This window comes from Embiotoca jacksoni, unplaced genomic scaffold, assembly GCF_022577435.1.
Source record: "Embiotoca jacksoni isolate LCO1_2020_lvr unplaced genomic scaffold, fEmbJac1.0.p SCAF_45, whole genome shotgun sequence".
Taxonomy (NCBI): Eukaryota; Metazoa; Chordata; class Actinopteri; family Embiotocidae; genus Embiotoca; species Embiotoca jacksoni.
In genome coordinates this window covers 2,365,542-2,387,745 of record NW_027185398.1, presented here as the reverse complement: position 1 = coordinate 2,387,745, position 22,204 = coordinate 2,365,542, and the positions used below count along the sequence as shown (strand labels likewise).

The following is a 22,204-nucleotide window of genomic DNA, read 5'->3' as shown; positions in this document are numbered from 1 at the left end:
TGGCAGACTCACACTTTAAACTCTACACTGCTGTGATCGCTTCGCTGTCAATCAACCCGTCTAAAAGCCCCTCCTTTATTCTGACCCTAACCTGAGCCCCTCCCACAACACGTCGACCAATCACAGGCAAAGCGTCGCAGCTGGCTCCGGACAAAGTGTCAACAGATTAAACAGCTGTTTATTAGTAAATTAATGTGCCAGAGGTCAACTGAGTTCTTCTTGTCCATTGTTTACTTTTTTTTTTTTATTAAAGAAGCAGATATTTCCTGCAGTTTCCTCCAAAGACTTTCAGACATCACTTATGAGAACGAACTGGACTTCTACCTCCATAATCATATAAATAAATTTGGGTTCATGGATAAAATCCAGTTTCAGTGGTTCGGTCACTGATTCAGGTGATTTAAAGTCCAGAGTTCCTTCAAATGTTTGTCCTCACTGACGATGTTTTTTTTGTCCTTGGTAACCTCGGTGACGTCTGCAGCTGATGCTGCAGTCACCCAAGTATCATCTCTCCGACATCCCAACTAAATATAGTCCGAGCAGAGATGCTTACATCAGATCCAGTGGATCCGATGGAGAGCGAGAAATATTCGCCCTTTTTTGCCTTTTTATTTTTTAAATTTTTTTAGGGCAGCTGTCAAGTCGGCCGGAGAAGAGTGAGTGAGTCTGTTATCAGATGTGATGGGCTGTCGGTGTTATTACGAAGGCCGGGCAGCGTTTTGAGACGATGGAGAAGGGCAGTGCCGCCTTCAGCACGGGGGGGAGGGGGGGGAGGAGGATCAGGCAAATTCAATATTTATATGGAGCTGAAACATCATTGAAATGGACGCTGCCATCTTGTGCTGGAGACGTCATTTCCAACCTGTGTAATCATGAACAAACAAAAGCATTTTTATTTACAGCGTTTATTTCTTCTTCGGTAGCCGAACCCCCAGTGGGACTCAGTGGTATTGCAGTTTCCGATTCTTCCACATCAGCTTTATTTTTATATTTTTATATACAGTCTGGGGGGATTGACTCACTTTTTTGCCTCAAGTGGCCATTCGGAGGTACTGCAGTTTTTGGTACTTCCAACGTTGGTTTTTATTTTTCAGCCTGAAGGTTGCAGCGTGAGCATCAACTACTGTTTCCTGTCGGTGAGGGTTTGTGCTCTCAGCCTGGGTATCAAGGTCCCGCCTCAATACCTCGTCTCTCTGACATCACCGGCACAAGATGGCAGCACCTCACTTAAAAAATAATAATTTGAAATTAGCATGAAAATTTGGCAACTGTAGATGATTGATAAACTTATTGTGGTATCGACAACCAGCGACAGCACGCCTTCCTTCATTTTTAGATTAAAAAAAATATCATTTAACTTCTAAAGGTGGCACCAAATATAAAAATACATAAATGTTTTTGTTTCGGGAGCCTGATCCTCGTCACCAGAATCTGGTCTGAACTGCTTATCTTCAGCTGGCATGACCTGTTGTTGTGCTTCATAACATGTTCTGTCAATATTAATAATTCAGCACGGCGCTCATCAACCGCTCCAGGTTTCCTTTTTTAAGTCATGTTCAAAGTGTTTGGAGTTAAAACTGCTGCAACAGCTGAGTGTATAAACGACGGTGTTTCTGTGTAACCGAACTCGGCTGTTGTGAAACCCGATCTAACGCGTTGACCTGCCGTCTGCTCCAACAGTGCAACAGACTGACGGAGGAGAGAGACGAGGCCGAGAGACAACTCAAGCACATCAAGAGAGGTGAGTCCGCTTCGCTTCCACCTCACCGGACACCGAGACGACTTTCAATCTAACGTGGAGTTTATTTGTAAAATGTGGAGCAGATCTCCACCTTCAATTTCATGCTTCTCCAGAAGAGGAATAATAATAAAACCTTGGCTGATCCTGCAGCTGTTCCTGTAGCGCTTTCCAACAACGACGGGAAGGTTTTCCATGAAATTTAAATGAGCCTCCTGGAACAATGTAGGAAATCCTTCATCTTTAAATGAATTCATGTAAAAATCTGATTTTTTTTTTTAAATTTATTTTTTAAAGCTGCAGGTAACTTGAGCTTTTTTGCCCCGAAATATGTAGTTGTTTTATGTGATTCCTCGTTTCCTTGAATCTCTCCAACAGAGGTGGAGAGTGTAAAGTTAGCTCCACCCGTAACGACACTGTTTATAAATGGTTAACATGCCAAGCTGAAATATACCAAAATTATACCAGAAGTTTCAATTGGTTAAAATAAAATAAAGGTATGCTAAAATATCCGATGTTCCTAAAAGTTTGATAGATCAGAAAAGTTTAGAAAAGAAAATTAGGAGAAAATAGTAAAGTTATTGCCCAAAGTTTATACACTCTTTGTCTTTGTTCGACCACAAAAGTGGCCACACCTTTCCTCCTCACCTCCTTTCCTCCTCACCTCCTTTCCTCCTCACTTCCTTTCCTCCTCACCTCCGTCGGCGTGACATCACCGACACCTTTGTCCTCCGAATGGGTGTGTTTAAGAGAGGAGGGGAGGTCCGGGGATGGGGTATCTCCGTTTCCATGACGACTGTCAGGTCAGTTAGCCAATCGTAGGACGGCGCTAGTGTTTTGGGGAGTCAGAGAGGAGCCGAGAGGTGAACGTTTAGGCTGCCATGACGATCCACAGAGGTAAGAGCAGGTTGTTGTTTTTATCTATAACGATCAGAAGTTCGTAGAAGTCGTCCAGCTGCTGTGAAACAGGTTTTGTTCCAGAGAGCTGAAGGAGAAACGTGTAGATGGATAAATTACTGATGTCAGTTCAGGCTTCTCTCTCAGGTTCACAGGTTTAATAATTCTGACAACAAACATCTGAAAAGTCCGTTTCCTTCATCTTCATGTAAAAACAAACATGATCTTTTTTTGGGGTCAAAGATAATAACTTTTATTCTCTGTGTGAGGTGGTGGTCAGTGATGTCGAGCTCTTATTGTTCAGAAGGTAACAGGAGAAGCCGGCTGCCTCCATCTGGAGCTTCACCTCGGTGTGACATTTCAGATGCTTTTTAAAATCGGTCTGTTGGTTCGTAATTATATATTTGTACTCAGAAACAGCCAAACGGTAAACTTTTACTTTAGGGAATAACCAGGACTGCAATCAGAGTATCTCGTCCAAAATCCAAACTTTGCACCACTGACATAAACACAAACCTCTGACGAGTGTTTGTTTTAGTTTATATTGAGCTCGTTTGTTGTAAAATTTGTTTTATCATAATTTTGTTGTGCTCCCAGTAAGTAACACAGAAAACCAAGTACAGAAAATATTGATCGATCAAAGAGCAGCTGACAATTATTTTCACGATCAATACATCTGAACAAACCCACTTCAGACGCCCTTTCAATGCAAATATATTTACTTGGAAATAAAATAGCGGAGAAAGTTGGATATATTCTACAAATTGTTGACGCAGGTGACAAAAAATCAAAACCTGCATGTCTCTCACCTTCTACAAAGAGACTTCAGGTCACTTTGTTGTTTTTGTTTAATCGTGAGGTTTCATTGGAGCGATGATAGAAGTGGAAGATAAAGAGAAGACTTCAAATTCAGCTTCAGAAAAATGTCAGAAACTCGTCAGCTGCAGCAAAACTGGACCTGAAATCGTCCCGCCGAGTCAGCAGAAACACTGATCCTCTGTTTCATAGCGGGTTCCCGTCACTTCATGCGCTCAGTCTTTCATTCATTCACTCATTTATTAATTCCCCCCAGAGGAGGACGGCAGTCGCTCTTGTCATGTTATTCCCATGAATTATTAAAATCTCCTGATGTGAATTATTCAGCAGCAGAAAATGGGGGGAAGTGTGTGTGTGTGTGTGTGTGTGTGTGTGTGTGTGTGTGTGTGTGTGTGGGAGGTGGATGGCACTCGTCATCCATTGTGGTCCTTCAAAGGTTCCTCTCTACCTGCTCCTCCACATTCGATGGCCGTGTTTTAACGGCTCTAACGAGGGAGAGTCGCCGCTTGATTTCAGGCTCGTTAGAGTCTCAAAGTTCAGACCGAGCGAGTCGAGCGCAGATGAAGTGACGATAAAACAGTGAAAACACGACCCGACCCGAGACCTCGACACACTCGCCTCCCTCGGCGACGGATGACCGCCGTTTAATCTGTAACGCATCTCAGCTGATCTTCTTTTTACCGACGACGTCCTTTAGGGTGAAATAACTCGGCCAGTATCTGATGATTCTTTATGAAATTTGGGACAAACACAGACGCTTCCCAGATGATGAAACTGAGGGACTTTGGTGATCCTCGGACTTTATGTCTAGCGCCACCAAATGGTGAACATTTACACTCACTAATATTTCCATCCCGATCAGGCAAAGTTAAAATCCTAACCCAGAATGAAAAACTCGGCTCCGGCTGGATGTTCCCGAGTCTTTCAGCCGGTAGGAAGCAGGCGGAGCTGATGTCTCTCAGTCTGTGATTTATGCTTCGTATTAAGCCGGAGCAGCAGAACAAGTCTTTTTTTTTTTCCAAAAGCAGCTGAGTGTCAAAACAGCAACGACATGTCTGAGTTTCAAATCAGAGAGTAGAAGTAAGTTGGCTGCATCCATGATACGAGGCTGGAGAAACGTGTGCAGAAATAGCAAAGAAAAGCTGACTAGAATAAATGAAATAGTAAAATGGCAAAAGGTACAAAGACAGGTGTGTTATTCCATCTTCCTCCACCGCCGTCCATCATCTGATGAAGACGTTGGTCCCACTCAGACTCACAAACTGTCCGCCTGCAGCGCTGTTCCATCACAGCCCAGTTATCCAGTCTACTGGACTCAGATAAAAGCCCTCGGCTGCACTTTCCCTCAATTCAAGTGCTGCTTCTAACACTGTGATTACATGCCGAGAGCACACAACCAACTATATATATATTACTTTAGTAAGAGGTGTTATTATACACCACATCCTTATTGGTGTCAATGGCCATGGCCGGATTATCTTACTGAGGGGCCCCTGAGTAAAGATTTATTGTTGGGGCCCCAGCTTGACCCTCTTTTGTCCTTCTGTTTCCTTATTTCCTCTGAAACCCAAAACCAATCACAATGCAGAAAAAAGCATGAAGCTGATTAATTGATTCAGTCAATAGACATGAAATGAATTTTGAGTAAAACAGTCAAAACTTCACAGGAACCAGCTTCTCAAATATGAATATCAGAAGTTTTTCCCTCAGCTTTTTGATGTAGTAATCTCAAAATGTTATTTTATTTTTGACTCTTCCCGGACAAAAAAAATACATTTGACTATATTAACTTTGGCTTCATGGAACAAAAAAAAAAATGGGGCATTTTCACTATTTTCTAACATTTTATACACTGAAAAATAAATTGCTTATCAAAGAAAATATTTATATAATGAGGGCAAAGCAAATGTAGAAAATGTAGATCGTTAAAACACAACAAGAGGAAGACACAAGATAAAGGACGGCAAAGGTGATGTTCTATACCTTGAGTGGACAAAATAATAGGAACACCTTCATAGTGATCGTGCAGTCTAATCGATGCCTCTCTAAAGCGTTAACAGTAAAAAAAAGTCCTGTAACCATCATGAAGGTTTGATTTGTTGCAGGTGAAAGTCATAATAAAGTCATAAAACTTTACAAAGTCTCTGCAGCTGCTTCGGAGTTCAACAAATACGTTTTTTTTTTCTAACCAAAATCCTTCAAATGCCACAACAAATCGTATTTACAGCAACTCAGAAGCACTTGAAGGTATTAGTCCTTCCATTGTTCTCAGATTAGCTCGGGGTTAGTGCTACAGCTTAAACACCGCCGCCATTAACACTCCAGTTTTCCTTGCTGTAAATCCTTTGTAGAAGAGAAAGTGACTTTTTTCTGTGAACTGCACCATTTTAGCGTTTTAACTGCTGAACAGAAATGCTTCGCCCACAGCGCTGTCAGCTCCTTTTTAATTCCCCGTCCAGCTGTTTTAACCCTGTTTTAACGCCCTGCGCTGGGATTTCAACCATCAGTCACGGATGAATGTGCTAACCGTTGGCTAATCCTCCAAAATCGTCTCTTATTAACAGGCGTCGGCACGAAAGAGGCTTTCGGCGGCTGCAGCTCCGATGGTGAGAAAAACAAAAGCGGCGCTCTTGTTTTTAAGGGGACGTGTCGTTTATCTGGTGGATTTATCTCCTGAACTCGGGACAGAACCAGAACAGTTTGTGACAGGAGGCAGAAGTCCGCAGGACGAACTGCGTCTCAGCGAGAGGACAGTGTGTCGTTAAATACCACGTGGATTTACAGAATAACACAGAAACACTTGTGATATATTGAAATGTTTAGATGCCAAAATACACGATTTCTGGTGTCTGATATTTAACTGAAATTTGGGATTTTTTTATTGTTGGTTTTGAACATTAAAAGGAACCTGAATATGTTGACTTAAGCTTTGGGAAGTTATTCTTTCATTTTCAATTCTCTCAAAATCACTGTAAGAGCAAATCTTGTCAGATTTAAAGTATGACGATAACAAGTTAACGTATTTTTTACACAATACATTTTTTGGGAATTTACGCTATAAATATTTAACATGTGTATGCTAATTATCTTTAAAAACAAAATAAAGCTTCGGTTGATGTCATTAGTGTTATATTGAGTTATGAGTCTAAATAATGGACAAATTTACATTCTGACACCGTGGTAGCGGTAGATGAGAGGTCAGGAAAGTTGTTGTTGTTTTTTCCACGTGGATCAATATAGTCAAATAAAAACATTAAAAATCTAGACCGTACATATCTGACTCAAATCCAACTAGTAGTTGTGGAGGTATTTCCCTTTAAAAGCAACAACGTCAGCCTCGTTCAGTTTGGACCAACTGCAGCTAATGTGGCTAACTAGCTCTTGAGGACGGCGGATCCACAGGACAGAACCAGAAAACCTTCACCATCACTGAAAATACATCCAGACGTAATATATTTGGTCGCGGTTCCAGATTTGCACATCACGCCTGTGACGCCGACTCAAATAAAGACTATAAATAGCGTCGGAGGAGCAGCTCTCCTGCGTCTGACCCACGGAGCTGCAGGAGGGCGATCGGCCGTCGGTGGTGAACAACGCCGACCCTGAGAGACGAAGCCTTTAACATTAAAACGAGGGATTAAAAATAGATCCGGATGTCGTCCTCCTTCTCAACACATATCATCCTCCGTTTTTTCTCAACCTCGGAGCCGCTCCGGCTTACAGAGATAAACATCTCACATGTCGCCCGGTTGAATGTCTGATGAAGCAAAAAGCTTCTCTGTTTATCTGCTTCCAGCTTTTTTTGTCCCTTTAGTGATGTGAGATGATCACACATAGTGTGTTAATGGATGTCAGAATATCCATCTCTGATATGATAAAGATGATCGTATCTTCGTGGTCTGTGGTCGTCTTGCTCTTCTTTTTAATTTGTTTTTCCTGCTTTTATTTTGAAAATTTTCTGGAAAGAGACAAAAATCCGAAGAACAATGTGAAGTTTTTGTTCTAGAAAGCTGTATTTATATTGTAAAAAGTATGATAGTGGTAATTTCAGATAATAAGTCACTGCTGAGTGGTTTCCTGGAGACACGTTTGAAATAGTCTGGTTAAATCAGACCTTATATAAGCATGGCATCTCTACTTCCTGTCACTGTACAAAAGTGAAACTAAAATAGGGCAAAAATGGGCGGGGCCATCTTGTGTTGGCGACGTGGAGTCGAGGATCTATTTCTTTTAGGAATAAAAAAAGCCTTAAAGTCTGTATTTTCATTTAAATCCATGCAGTTTAGAAATGGAGAAACATTTGCTGACCTGTAGTTGTATACTGGGATGTTCCTGCACACAGCTGCACCCATTAAAACCCGTCCACCTCGCCGGTGTGCGTTTGTGTCGTACATGTCGTGTTGCGTTCAGGCGACATCATCTGACAGAAGAGCATTAGTCACGGTGCCTCCGAGCTTCACCTGAGAAGTAAAATCAGAGTGAAGACTAAAAAAATGGGCTCAGAGGGCCTGAAGGCCTCACTGACACAGATACAGGGTTCGGTTTACGGTCACGACTTTCATAGTGAAATATCAGAACAGAACAGATTTACTCGTCGTTTTCAGATAAAAGGTAGATGTTTTTTATGAAGTGAATACAATACAAAGCACAAATAAATCACTGCTGTTTTCAAATCCATCGACTGTCTACAAAAATGGATGTAGGGCTAAAGAGTGACGCCTTACGGTGTAATACCACTGGGGGCCACTAGGGGCTCTAACAGATTCCCATTGAAAAAGCAACAACTTCTCTCCTGAAATACAAAGTCACAAGTCATCATGGTGTCATTAGATGAACTCCTTCCTTCTGGAAATAATTCCAGTATTCAATAGATGTTAGGACTCAAACACAAAGATATGTCTGGTTTGATTGACAGGCCAGGTTTCTGGTGGTTGGTGGGCGGGGCATAGTACTCTTCTGGTTCTCAATCAGATAAAAAAAAAAAAGTAACTAATAAAGTATTAATCACGTTACAGACCATTTATAGTAGATGAAAATACAAATCTATCTTTTTTCTGGCTCTCAACTTTGGAACATGATTAAAAATCACTGCTGCAAAATCATAATTACTTGCAGCCTGGTTTAGTGTTTGAGTGTTTTCAGACAACATCTGGCGGAGGTGGAGGGCAGGAAGGAGAAGTTGCTCCCGTGAGAGTGAGCACTATAATCAGATTTTTGGAGGGGGGGGGAGGGGGAGTTGTTTTATTGATCAGGAAGGGACTCTGTTAATGGATCAGGGATGTGAGCAGGAGCAGCTTCCTGCTGGCTGTAACACAATCCAGCCACAGCAGCCTTGAAAGAGTCCAGGACCGACTGTGTGTCACCACGACGACACCGAAGCAACCGGATGAAGATGGAGAGGCAAAGATTTCATGTAATACCCAGATTCATTTAGATTTAATCAGGTGTGTCCGTTTTAAACCTGCTGGATTATTCTGATGTGAAAATAAGGATTTAAATGATTAATCAGTCAGAAATCAAAGCTGTGAGAGCGAGAGATGAGTGGATCTTTACTTTGACACGATGGCAAAGCTACTTCATCACATCGACTTCCTCCCAAAGTCTCTGAATCTGGGTCATTTTAAAATAACCGCAGAGTAGCTGAGCTCTGGTGACACGTTCGACAGCTGCCAGCGTCTCACAAACTCAGGCTCACTTAAGTTTATTTTGTGGATGTTTTACCGTGAAAAACACTGATTTAAATCCCAACGACGCACCGCTGTGTTTTGTGGAAGTCAAACAAACGTAACGTTTGTTTCACTGCCTGATCAACTTTAAAAACTATTGAATATAATGTTTTTTTTCTATTTTTTATCTACTCGGGTCAGGTTATTTGCAAGATACCTTTGGCTAGCCGTAAACTGACTGCACCACAGGCCTGTCAATCAAACAGACACGCCCCCAAAAACAGGTCTTCTTGAATCTTCTTTTCTAATGAATGAGGGATTATTTTCAGATGGACCTCCAGAAAACTAATAAGAAGGAGTGACTTTAGCTAACAACACCGAGATAACTGATGGACACATTTTATTCACTTTGGATTTGATGAGAGAAGTTGAATGGGAGTCTATGGAGCCGGAGGCTTTTTGGAGCCGACCTCTAGTGGCACTCGCTGGTATTGCAGCTGAAGACACTTCTGGATCGGCCTCAGTCAATGGTTAGGACTCCTTCTTGGGTAGCGCAGGAATTTGGAAAGAGTAGTGAACACATCACCCTCCAAAATATCTGCAGCTTTAATTATTTCACCCAGAAATCGACGTGTTTTCGTGCCCTTTGTTTTAACACACTCAAGAAACATTCTGATGTTAAACATCAGCTGCAGCCTGACGCCTTCATTTTGAAAAGTCCTCACGATGATGGCCTCGCCCTCTTCCTCTACGTAACCACAATGGAAGTACTAACTGTGTGTGTGTGTGTGTGTGTGTGTGTGTGTGTGTGTGTGTGTGTCCTCCCTCAGTGTCTCAGATGGTGATTGAGGAGGTGAGCGTCCTGCAGACTCAGCTGGAGATCGAGAAGTCGTGTCGGGAGAATGCAGAGGCCTTGGCCACAAAGGTCAGAAACACACACACACACACACACACACACACACACACACACACACACACACACACACACACACAGTGCTATGAGATTAGCTTCATGAGGGTGCACCTAGCATTAGCAGAGCAGTTTGAACAGTTGAGTCAGGATGACTCTGCATCCTCATCTGTGTTTCTTCTGATATTAAACTTTAATCTTGTTTAGAGGACGATACAACAAGTACATTATTTATAACTAGATGTTACAATGCAATAACATAAGTATAAGTATCCACACTGTGAAGGTACTACATTACAAGTTCTAGTACAAGTACAAGTATTAAAAGTACTACTCTGTATGTCCTATTATTACATTATTATTTGTAAAGTATTCGTCTTTGAGCAGTATTTTAATGTGTGGAGCTGATTTTAAATATTCTATATGTCTCTGCTTTATTTTTTATTATTGATCAATCTGCTGATAATTTTCTCAATGAGTCGATTGATTGTTTTGGTAAAAATTAGGGTTACGCGAGAATTAAAGATTAATTTATGATTCAAAAGGAAAAGCAGCGTAAAAAAAAAAAACAGAAATGAATCCTGATTTCTAAAAAGTAAAAAGTGACTTAATCTGTTAAACAAATACATTGCAAGTAAAAATACAAACTTTGCTTCTGTAGTGAAGATTAATGCTTCAAAACATAGATGTACTTAGTTACTTTCCACCACTAATAAAATGTATATAAAATATAACACTGTAAAAAAATTGAAAATGTTGCTCTTTCTATCGTTGACCGCTGTGACCCTTTGGCCCCTGTGACCTTTTGACCCCTGTGACCTCCAGCTGAACTGCGAGAACAGGAAGCTGAAGTACCTGAGCCTGTCGTCCCGGCCGTGTTTGGACGAGCTGCTGCCGAGCATCTCCGACTGCATCGCGCTGGAGGCCGACGCCGCCGACGAGGCGGACGGCAGCCCGGACACGTTCACTCAGTACCAGCAGCAGGTTAAAGGTGCAGCACGCGCAATTTATTCACTTTTATTTTCAATCCGGATCATTTTATTCTCCGTTCATAAGTTTTTATTTATTTGTTTTTTTAATTGCAAGTGCAAGAAAATCTGCTCTCAAAACCGTCTTTTTATTTTTGCATTAAAAAGACACAAAAAAAACCACTGACCTCCACAGAGGATGAACATTTTCGAAGTAGTGCAATTTTGTAAGCTTTCTAAATACTCTGAACACCCTGTGGGCTTTAATGTGCGTTAAATAAAGATAATTGTTCTGTCAGAGCTGAGGGAGACGGTGAGCAGCTTGTTGGAAGAGAAGAAAAATTTCGTCTGTCAGATTCATGAACAGCAGCGACGGATAGAAGAGCTGACCACACAGGTGAGCAGCGTCAACACACACTTCCTGTTTTCAAATCAAATCTCACTATCTCATATAATAAGCATCAATCTTTTTCCTGTTTCACTCAACCGATGATTTGTGTCTTAAAAAGTTTGTTTACATTTTTCTTCCCCTGCTTGCAGTCAGAGAAAGATCAGACGGAGATGAAGCAGCTTCGTGAAAAAGGCGAGCAGCAAAGCAAAACCATCAAGAGGTTTAACAGAGGTGAGTCGCAACACGAAGAAAAACTCATCAGAGGTTTTTCAGACGATCGCGTGATAACAAATAAGGACCCGAACTGAAACCAGAACATCTGGATTCTGGTTCAGAAGTAAGAAAAACCTCATTCGAATTGATTGTTAAAATCGCTGTTAAAGCTTACAGAGTTTAATTTGAAGACTAATAACATGAAGCATGCTGACGTGCAAAGGTAACGAACTAATTTTATTATGCTAACATGAAAACCAGTGACAACAGCTGTTAACACTGTCGTTGTATTAAGAGAACTGACGCAGCGCCGACGGGTTTTCCAAGTGGTCACTCGCGGTAGTGCAACTAAAAAAAATCTCCCGAAAAACATTTTCTTCGTAGACCGCAATTATAGAACAACCAATCAATCAATCAATCAATCAATCAATCAATCAATCAATCAATCAATACATCTATAAGTAACAAACCAGCCGTCAGACTTTGTAAATAAGTCATACTATTTTTTTCTTTTCTTTTTTACGTCACGTACTTCCTCTTTGTATTTCTAGTCTCCATGATGGCGGCTCAGGAGTACGACGGGATGAAGGAGCAGCTCGACTTGGAGCAGAACCTCCGAGTCAAAGCTGAGACGTACGCACACGAGGTAAAAACACGCGCTGCCGTCGAGCTGAAAACCAAGCGGCAGAAAACTGCAGTTCCTCAAATGGCCACTTGAGGATGTTGAACATTTTACAGCAGAAACAAACATGCTGACTGTGGGTGACATCACGGAGGCTACGTCAATGTTTTTTTTACACAGTTGAAGGTGAAAAGTAGAAACTGTAATGTGTTTTAGCATACGGCATCCTGGAGGAACCAAGTTTGTCCACTAGGGGTCAGAAAATCCACAAAATCGAAGACGGACTTTGATGCTAGCGAGGTTTTGTTCGGTAGGCTGTTGACTTAAAACAGCTGCTTTAACGTCCACATTGTAGAAAATAATCTTTTGGCTTCACCACAAAGTGTTTTCCATCATTTTAAATCAAAAACACACACAACTGCAATATTAATACACAAACTGTTTCTGCTATTTTTTGCGTTCCCTGAATCCAAAGCTGCCGTTAGCTTCAGCGCTAAAACGCTGACCTGCATTTTCGGTGTTTGGTTCCTGATGTGTGTTAATAACCTGAATGAAATGTCCTGACTGGTGTTTACTGACCTGGAAAAGTGAGAAAAAAAAAAAAGCCTGCAGGATGAAAACAGACTCTGCACATCACGGACACAACATGGCATGGTTTGTCCCAAAAAAAAACAACAACAAAAAAAGAAAAAGAATATCCCTCTCTTCATCCTCCTCCTCTTCTTCTTTCTCCTGCAGATGCTGGTGAAGCAGAAGGAGGCCAACAGGCAGAGCATGCTGCTGCTGCAGAACGTCGAGCCCAGCGTTCAGCTGCTGAAAGCTCTGGAGGACGTCGCTGCCGTCACTAAAACCCTGGAGGACGAGCGTCTGCAGCATCAGCAGAAGGTAAAAACCCCAAAAACTTCTTCTGCCGCTGCTTATTGTTTCAGGAAGGTGGCGTTAAGCCTGTCAATCAAACTGGATTTCGATCCAGTTTGATTGACAGGCCTGCGGTGCAGTCAGGTTACAGCTATCGGTGGGCGGGACGTAGTATCGTCATGGTTTCCGATCAGATCAAGTCAGATCCACCAGCTGGCTCCTCCCCCAGCTTGTCCAAATATGGTCACTTCCTGCTCCAAACCGCTCCGAACTAGCAAAGATGGTGACGGACAGAATCTGAACTCGTAGGGTGACGTCATCGCTCCTTAATGTTATGCGGGAGTCACATGACCTCCCAAGACTGAAACAGGAAAAACCTAAAGTCTGATAATAGATATCCTTTAATTCTGCGCTACACCTGTGTGTGTGTGTGTGTGTGTGTGTGTGTGTGTGTGTGTGTGTGTGTGTGTGTGTGTGTGTGTGTAGGTGCAGAGCCTGGAGGCTCAGCTGGAGCAGAGCTGCGTGAAGAAGCAGCTGGAGGCGCTGCAGAGGCAGGTGGAGCTGCTGGAGGTGGAGAAGAAGGAGGCGGACGGACGGCTGGAGCGGGCGGAGAAGAAGAACGAGGACCTGGAGATCAGAGGTGGGAGGAGGCGGAGTCACACACAGAGAAGACAGGTGGAGTTAAAGGGGGGGAAGGAGACGGTGCACTGCATAGCAACCGGGAAATACTGGTTTCTGATTGGCTGGCGGGTTTCCAACCAAACGATCAGGGTTGTTTTTTTCTGTTAGAGACATGACATGAGAAATTAAACTCTTCTGGTGGTGATGGACTCTAAATACTTATATTTATGTGATTGTTTACATGTTAACATGCAGATTCATGCATGCACTGATGCTTTGTGTGTTTCTTGTTGACTGACCCAGTTTGAGCTCTCTGATCGAGTCTGATCTTCTCTCATCTGAAGAAGTCGTGTTTCTGTGTTTGCGCTTCGTAAAGAAACAGACAAACAGCAGTGGAGATTTGGGAATTAGACAAATATGTGATGAAAATTAGAGATATCTGTGAAGAATAATGCAAAAGAACATCTGGAATATTTACATTTTGATGGAAGCCATGAAAAGCACAAACGAATCGTTTAGATTCAATATGAGGTGAAATGAGGAGTCACATAAAACATAAAGCTCCTCGCAGGTTTCCAGTAAAACCAACAGATTTTCAGGTGAATCATTTCAAACGTTTGTTTTCACTCTGATGGAGACTTCAGGGATCTCCATCGCAGGTCGTTGACCAACTCACCTGCATCCGTATCCATGGATACCGGTTTGTTTTGAGAGCTGAGCGTCCAGTCCGGCCGCTCTTTCATTTAAAACAAACATTTAAACATGATTCACGTTAAAATCCACCGCGAGGACGCACGTCGTGGTGAATGCAGTCGGAAAAAGACACATTAATCAAAACCGGGCTGAAAATTAAGCCGAATTTTCTTTTAATTTTGAGGTCAAACTTTGTGAAAAAGTGTCTCATCTAAAAACGTCCACAATCTGAGTTCACTGAAACTGAAGAACCAATCACACTTCTGAGTTCGTTTCTCAACAAACCGTCGACCCGTCTGCAGGAAGAAAAGAAAGCTGGCAAACACGACGTCTGTCCATCTGTACTTTTTAACTGGGTCACATGAAGTCGAGGCCAAAACCACCAACCGCCTCCAACCGTTGAGGAACAACAAGAACAAAACACAAGCCTCTTTCATCGGAGCTTTGTGCCACGTGTCGGAGGACAGTCCTCCCTCTGGAGTCACCAGAGCTCCGAGAGAGGAAAACAAAATACACAAAATACCTGCAGTACTTTTAGTCTTAGTATTAAGGCTTGTAGTAGTCGTAGTATCAGTATTAACCGTCTCCACCGTTTTCCTTCCTCCCTGCAGTCCACGAGCTCCAGGAGACCCAGAAAGAGATCGCCATGACGACCAGCACGAGCCCCCCTCCCCCTGAGCCCGGGGTCGCCCCGCCGCCCGCCCCTCTCCCGCAGCCTCCTCCCCCACCTCCTCCTCCGCCGCCCCCTCCCCCACCGCCTCCCCCCTCCAGATGCAACCCCCTCAGGTGAGGTTGTTACAACGTTGCCGTGGTTACCGTGCGGCACATATAAGGATGGTGAAGCCTCGCTAAAACACATCATATTTGAGTTAATGTATACATATATACATATATATATATATATATATGTATATATGTATATATATTTTTTTTTTTTTTTTTGATCGATCAGGGTGCTGATAGATCAGGGTGTTGATCGATCAGGGTGCTGATTGATCAGGGTGCTGATCGATCAGGGTGCTGATAGATCAGGGTGTTGATCGATCAGGGTGTTGATCGATCAGGGTGTTGATCGATCAGGGTGCTGATTGATCAGGGTGCTGATTGATCAGGGTGCTGATCGATCAGGGTGTTGATTAATCAGGGTGCTGATTGATCAGGGTGCTGATTGATCAGGGTGTTGATCGATCAGGGTGCTGATTGATCAGAGCGTTCCTACAAAACATGTCTGACACTGTTTTCTGTGTCAGCTCTCTGATCGCCATCATGAGGAAGTCGTCCAAAGGCTCCAAAGCCTCGGTGAAGGCGGAGCAGCCTCCAGGTGAGTTCACCTGCAGCCTGTCGTCAGCATGTTGCTGTTATTATTGATCCTGATAGTGAGACATGCTGCGTGTTTTCTCTGTCTCTGTCTTTTTGTCTCCAGCTGCTGAAGGCGTGGACGACGTGAAGGTGAAGGCGGTGAACGAGATGATGGAGCGGATCAAACACGGCGTCGTCCTGCGGCCCGTCAAGAGTCAGGAGACCAAGGTGAGGACGAGCTGAGTCAGCAGATTTCATCACCATCTGGTTTTATTGGGTCTTTTTTCACACGGACCGACAGAATTAATCTGCTGTGGCCTCAAATAAACATGATTTAATCAGTGTTGAAACGCTGAAGCTCAAACACAAGAGGACTTAAATCTGATCTGAACATTATTATTCGTGTGTGTTTTGTTCTTCCTCCATATTTAATGCGGTCTGAATGTACTCGGCCTGATTGTTCTCGTCTCTCTCTTCTCCATGTGTCTCCTCCGGGCTGCCGTAGAGAGTGGCAGTAAAAGTAAGTATATCGACGTTTGCACACACACACACACACACACACACACACACACACACACACACACTGACCCTGGTTTTAATCAGCTAAACACACGTCACCTCTTAAACTCAACGTGTTGGATGGTTTCCGTCCTCTGACGTCACGCTTTAATAAAAAGTTCTACATCGGGCAGTTTTGGAGAAACAATAAGAGTAATTATTATTATGTTGTTGTTGTTTTTTATTTCCCAGCAGCCTCCAGTCTGCGAGGAGAAGCAGCAGGAGAGCGCCATGGAGGAACTCAAAGGCATTCTGGTAATATTACTAGCTTCCATGTTTGCTGTGTGTGACGGTGCATTATGTGTCCAAACCTCTGACTCTATATAAAAGATGGAAGACATGAAACAAAGATGTGTCGATCGCCCCCTGGTGGCTGCTTGCGCATGAACCCTGTTTCCACCCTGCTGTGGCTTCACCTTCATACAGTTGCTGCGCCTGGATGTATTAATAGAACAGATGTGGCAGTGCCACTCAGCCCTGCTGCCACTTTTCCCCCCAGTGGTCACTCACAGTATTGCAACAGAAAAATCTCCTTCAGCCAAAAAGCATTTTCAATTCAATTGTCATTATTTAGCATGAATTAACTACAAATTGATGCTTTTTAAAACTGACAAATGAAAACAACATGACTGCATTTCTGTGTATTAAGTTTTGTATTTGAGCGTGGTCGGACTCGCTGCAGTGACGTTTGTGTTCTCCTCCAGGAGACGGTGAAGAGGAGCCCCAGCCGAGGCTCCCAGGAGTCGGGGCCGTCGCCGCCGGGGAAGAAGGACAGCGAGCTGGAGGTCATCCTGAGACGCCGGCGCAACAAGGCGGGAGAGGCCGGCTCCGGAGGTAAAACATCGAGATCACTTTGGTTCAAATCAACCAATCGTTTTAGTCTTTGAAGAGGTTCAAAAATATACGCAGAGATTCTGTCAGTGCAGCTTCTGGTCGATTTCTCAGAGCTGTGTTGTGTGAACGCTGCAGAGGTCAGAGGTCAGAGGTCAGACTCCCACTGAGGCTGCACTCGAAACGATTCCATGCTGCCTGAGCTGCTGCTGCTGCTGCTGTGTGTTTGTGTCCAGAAGGGGGCGCACTGCAGCTCATAAGGACCACACACTGCAGAAGGAGGTCAGCCTGCTGCTGCAGTCCAGGATTTATCCGGTTTTCCATCATCGATTGACCTCGTCCGGCAGAACGAAAGAACGAACCGCAGCCGGATGACTTAAAGTGTGCAGAACATTCGACTGCAGAGATCAGCACATGTAGTTTTAAAGGGGCAAAGGATGCACGGAAGACAGAAGGTTTATAATCATTGATAAGAGGATAAATCTGTAGTGAAATAAGACTTTATAATACTTCACACTTCCACAGTGTGTTTACTGGACCACAAATTAACATCTGACTGACCTACAATGATGAAATCTGATCGTAACAATACGTTTGCCTCTTAAAAGTTCACATGTTTTCACTTTGCAGCAAAAGCAGAATAATCTGAGACTTTTTTTCTTGAAAACTGACGTGAGAGAAAGAGATCAAGCTGATTGTGGACTTTCCCTTCGATCCCCAGATGAGGGCCAGATGAGCCACGTCTCCTCCTCCGACAGCCTGAGCGGACAGCGCACCAGCAGCGACTCGGGTAAAGAGCCGGAGGGACCCGGTGGGCTGAGCGTCCCCTCCGACCCGGCGGCGGGGCCCCGGGTCAGCCCGGAGAGACGGGGGTCGGGGCCGGGGCCCGTCGTGGCCCGGAGGAAGAGCTCGGACACGGGCAGGCAGAGGAGGTCCTGCAGCTCTCTGTCTGAGAGGGAAACGGCCGCGTCTCCGGTCAGCAATGGCTGCATCATCAGGTGGAGCACCACGGCAACACAAACACAAACAACAACAGGGAGGGGCGGAGCCTGCGGACTTATCTTGTTTCCACGGTGATTCTGACACCAGTGGATCTCTGAAGATGACGTCCGACCCTCTGATCTTGGTTTGTCTCGGCTGTATTTGCATTTCTGACCCGATCTTTTCTGTTTCTGCTTCACAGCGTCGGCGGCGACGATCCAACAAAGTCGAACAGAGTCGAGCCCGGCGAGGACGCACACGCCTCCGTCTGCGCCGACCCGGTCAACGGCAGCGCCGACGCCGAGTGTTAAGACGGACTCTGAGGATCCCGGGTTGGGTTTGTGTGAGCGATCAGATCGGATCAGATTACATCGGATCAGATTAGATTAGATCAGATCAGATCAGATGACGTCGGATTGGATCGGATCAAATCAGATCAGATTAGATCAGATTAGATCAGATTAGATCAGATGTAGGGAGCGCTGACACTTTTGCCTTTTTGCTTATCGGGTCAGAACCAAAATGGAAACGTTGACTTTGTTGTACTTTTGTATTCACGATTCTCAGATTCACAGTAAACGTCTAAGAAGTAACAACAGTCCTGTGATGAAAACGTACATTTATCACAGCAGTAATTTATCAGACTGAAGGTTTGAAAACTATAAAAACACACGTTGAATATTAATAATGAGTCCAGAGTTTAAATGTTCTGGAGTTCAGAACAAACCCACCGGATCAAACACAGACTGCATCTGATCCTTGTCAGCTTCACTATGACTTCTGGAAGATCATAAATTTGCCAGTAAAATTTAAAATTTTAACAGAAAAAAAAACAACCTCAACAGTTATTTGGCTCCTCTTTAACATTTTACTTTGTATTTTCAATGAATTGTTAAATATTTATATCAAACTGAAGGAAATCCAGGCTGGTTTTTACAGATCAAGAGGAAAAGATCTTTAAAAATTGGAGGTAAACATGAAATAAGAAAAAAAAAACATCTCAAACATTTTAATGCATCAGAATTAAATTTGGGGACAAAATAAGAAACAAAAACAAATTTTATCTGCAGAAAATTACTTTTAATTTCCATACTTGTTCTTTAACGTTTGAATTTGCTCTGATTATAGTTAAATACTGCAGTTTCACCTCTACAGATTAAAAATAATCATCTTTGACTTTATTAATCGACCCGCGACACATTATTTCGTGTAAAAACGGGCCCCAGTTTTCCTTCAGTTTCAGATTTATATTGTGTCCGATGATCAGACGCATCTTCCTGATGAATTGTGCTTTGACGCTTTAAAATAGACTAAATCCACCTTAAACTGAAACAGGAAGTGAGATTCCTGCAGCTTTCTTGTAAAAAAAAAAACAACAACGACAAACAGCATCAGAGTCGTCAGCGAGGGTTTTTCTACAGCTGCTCCGGTTTAATATCTTCATCAGCACCAACCTGTGGATCCACATGGACTGAACCGTAGGGGGGAAGCTGCACTTTTTGTTTTGTTTTGCACAGAACTTCAGTTTCCCTTCAGACACTTTGACTGCAAAGCTTTAGTTTGATGTTTTTTTTACTTCTACTTGATGCACAAAGAAGCTGCTCCGCGTGGCTCTGTGTCATCAGAAGAAATTCAGTGGACTGTTGAAGACTCTCCTCCTCGTAGTGAGGGCTGCACGATCGATTCAACCACGCTGCATTTTCAATTACAAAAGGCAAATAATCGGCTTTTCTCCAGTCAGATATTCTTGATTCTTGTTGGGCTGCTGCATTCAAACAAATAAGAACCACTTTGTCAGGAGTTCATTTTAAAGCTTGCACGCTTTCCATCACCACAGTTTCTGCAGCGTTCTCTGCAAAACCTGTCAATGAAAGAAAATGTTGGAGCTGCAGATTAGAGATGAAAAAAGAGGACAAAAGCAATGAAAGGAAACCAGATTCTTTCTTACGGGGAAGCTGGAACATAAAAAACAAAGTTCATGGCTTGTTGGACGGACTAACTGATGTCACCATCACAACCTATAACAACACCTTTGCAAGTGATGTCACATCTGTGATTGGCTAAAAAAAAATTAAAGTTCCACATTAGTCGTTCTTTCCATACAAATTGCAGCCGGTGATGAAGACTGACATGTGGCTTTATTTTAAAGCTGCCATCAGCTGATCGACGGCCTCATTGTGCAGCCCTGACTGTGTTTATCTTTATATTCAGGCTTTGTTCAGACTGTCAGTCCAAATCTGATTTATGTGCATTTCTGACATGAGATCCATTTTTTTGTTGTTGTTGTAAATCTGTTTCAAACCGCATTCGATGTGAAATGAAGCTGGAGCGGGAAATCATCATCATTCTCCGTCTCCATTGCTGTCTCAGCATTTTAATAAAAACCTGCAGCAACATTACCATGTGGGAAAATAAGCAATTCATTATCCTCCATTTCATTTATGTGAAATCTAGAAGACCAAAAATGAGGACGACCGCCTGCAGACACAGATCAGTTTGACTGACAGTCTGAACGTAGTCTTTGATTACTCATGAACTTCCTCTGTTGAAGGTTCAGCGTGCAGGTTTTAAAGGAGATCTGGTGGCAGAAATGCAGTTTACTATTCATAATTATGTTTTTATTGGTGTGTAATCACTGGAAACTAAGAATAGCTTGCTTTCATGACCTCATGGCCCTGAAGGGACAAACCAAACGAGGACGAGTTGAGGGTTGTTCCTTTGGTTGCAGTCTGCAGCCTCACCACTAGATGCCGCTATATCCTGCACACCGATCCTTTTAGCCTCTTCCTGAGTCGAAACTGAAGGACGGCTGAGTGAGAACACCCAAGAACTCCTTCTACAACCAGTTTCAAATAAACGTGTTTCCCTCCTGTGTTTTTTGCTGCTGAGGCTGCGTGCAGGTTTCCAGCGTGTCGACTATCAGATGTGGAAGAAAACGAGAGAAACGTGGCGGATATTTCAGGTTTTAGAGGGAAACACCGTAGCACTTCTCAGAAAAAAACCTTCTCAGGGTCCGCGGGCGAAATCGAACCGCTTCAGGGGGCCTCGATGAGAAAACGTTTTTTTGTTTGTTTGTTTTTTATTATTCTGGAGGATTATAAGTGCGTTGACAGTTAGAGGTGCTTGTGTACTTTGTCTACCTCTCCACAGACACCTGCCTCTTAAAACCCCCAAAACATCCTGAATCACACGTAAACACTCGTGAGATCCCGTCACACGTCTGTCCACCCAGAGATAAGATGTCTTCCTCCACTGAATCAGTCCAGACACCTGTATGCAACACGTTCGGCATTTCTTACCATCGCGACTAACCATGCATTCCTTGGCTTTTATTTTGTAGGAGCCTGCTGTCTATATACACATATATATATGTATATATATATGTGTATATATATATATTCCTGACACGTGGTGCAACGTTGAAAACTATTTTGAAGAGTATGCAATTCCATAAGGCACATTTGTATGATGATTCACTCCTTGTCATTCTTTCTTAAAACACAGAATCACCTTTAAAAAAAAAAACAAAGTGCATTTCGCTCTGTCCATTTATTTATTTCTAATGCAAAAAAGGACCAGACGTTGAGGACTGTCGAGCTGCACGGTAAACATGACAAGCGACCTCAGGCCTGAATATTATGCATATCGAGGCCTTGAACAAGCCTCCACGTGGCAGTCAGTCAACCTGCAGCTGCATTAAGGTTTATTGGTCCTCGTAAGTGGCTGCTGAAACGGAGGGAATTGCTGAATCTGACAGAGTTTGGGTGACTAGATATTGTGTGTTTGGGATATAAATGGAGTGTTATTTTTTTTTTTTTTTTTTAAACATGGATTAAAATTTTAGCATCACTTGAAATAAATTACAATTCAGACTGAAAGAAGTGTTGTTTGTGTTTATTTTGGAGAAGAAACGAGCTAAGTGAACGATTTTAAAACCTGCAATAACGTTTTTTGGCCGCTGGAGGGCAGCACACCATCTGTTCCTATGTTTTGTCTTTGGTGCTGAATTGCAGTGTATTTTTGCTATTGGAGAAAAAAACATGATGGATACATTAAGATCTAAATATATTTTTTCTTGGACTCAAAGTTTCTGCCACACACAGACTTGATCGCCAGACATCCATAAATAGAAATACGTATGG

The 22,204-nt window shown here is 43.0% G+C and overlaps 1 protein-coding gene across 3 annotated transcripts in view; it reads left to right on the top strand.

Annotated features, from left to right (window-relative positions):
• shtn3 (shootin 3) overlaps positions 1 to 21,937 on the top strand; it is a 26,318-nt gene extending 4,381 nt beyond the window's left edge. The window contains exons 2-17 of one of the 3 annotated variants that reach the window (XM_069169471.1): positions 1,681 to 1,741; positions 9,948 to 10,042; positions 10,853 to 11,018; positions 11,295 to 11,392; positions 11,536 to 11,617; positions 12,151 to 12,245; positions 12,960 to 13,106; positions 13,566 to 13,719; positions 15,005 to 15,179; positions 15,644 to 15,714; positions 15,817 to 15,920; positions 16,198 to 16,212; positions 16,446 to 16,505; positions 16,955 to 17,084; positions 17,803 to 18,079; positions 18,265 to 21,937. In XM_069169471.1, coding sequence (XP_069025572.1) covers positions 1,681 to 1,741; positions 9,948 to 10,042; positions 10,853 to 11,018; positions 11,295 to 11,392; positions 11,536 to 11,617; positions 12,151 to 12,245; positions 12,960 to 13,106; positions 13,566 to 13,719; positions 15,005 to 15,179; positions 15,644 to 15,714; positions 15,817 to 15,920; positions 16,198 to 16,212; positions 16,446 to 16,505; positions 16,955 to 17,084; positions 17,803 to 18,079; positions 18,265 to 18,373 — 1,839 coding nt within the window. In that variant the 3' untranslated portion in view covers positions 18,374 to 21,937. Of the gene's footprint in view, positions 1 to 1,680; positions 1,742 to 9,947; positions 10,043 to 10,852; positions 11,019 to 11,294; positions 11,393 to 11,535; positions 11,618 to 12,150; positions 12,246 to 12,959; positions 13,107 to 13,565; positions 13,720 to 15,004; positions 15,180 to 15,643; positions 15,715 to 15,816; positions 15,921 to 16,197; positions 16,213 to 16,442; positions 16,506 to 16,954; positions 17,085 to 17,802; positions 18,080 to 18,264 lie in introns of all 3 variants that reach the window. The other 2 variants (XM_069169470.1, XM_069169469.1) reach the window with 2 other exon arrangements.
• The last annotated feature ends 267 nt before the right edge of the window (positions 21,938 to 22,204 follow it).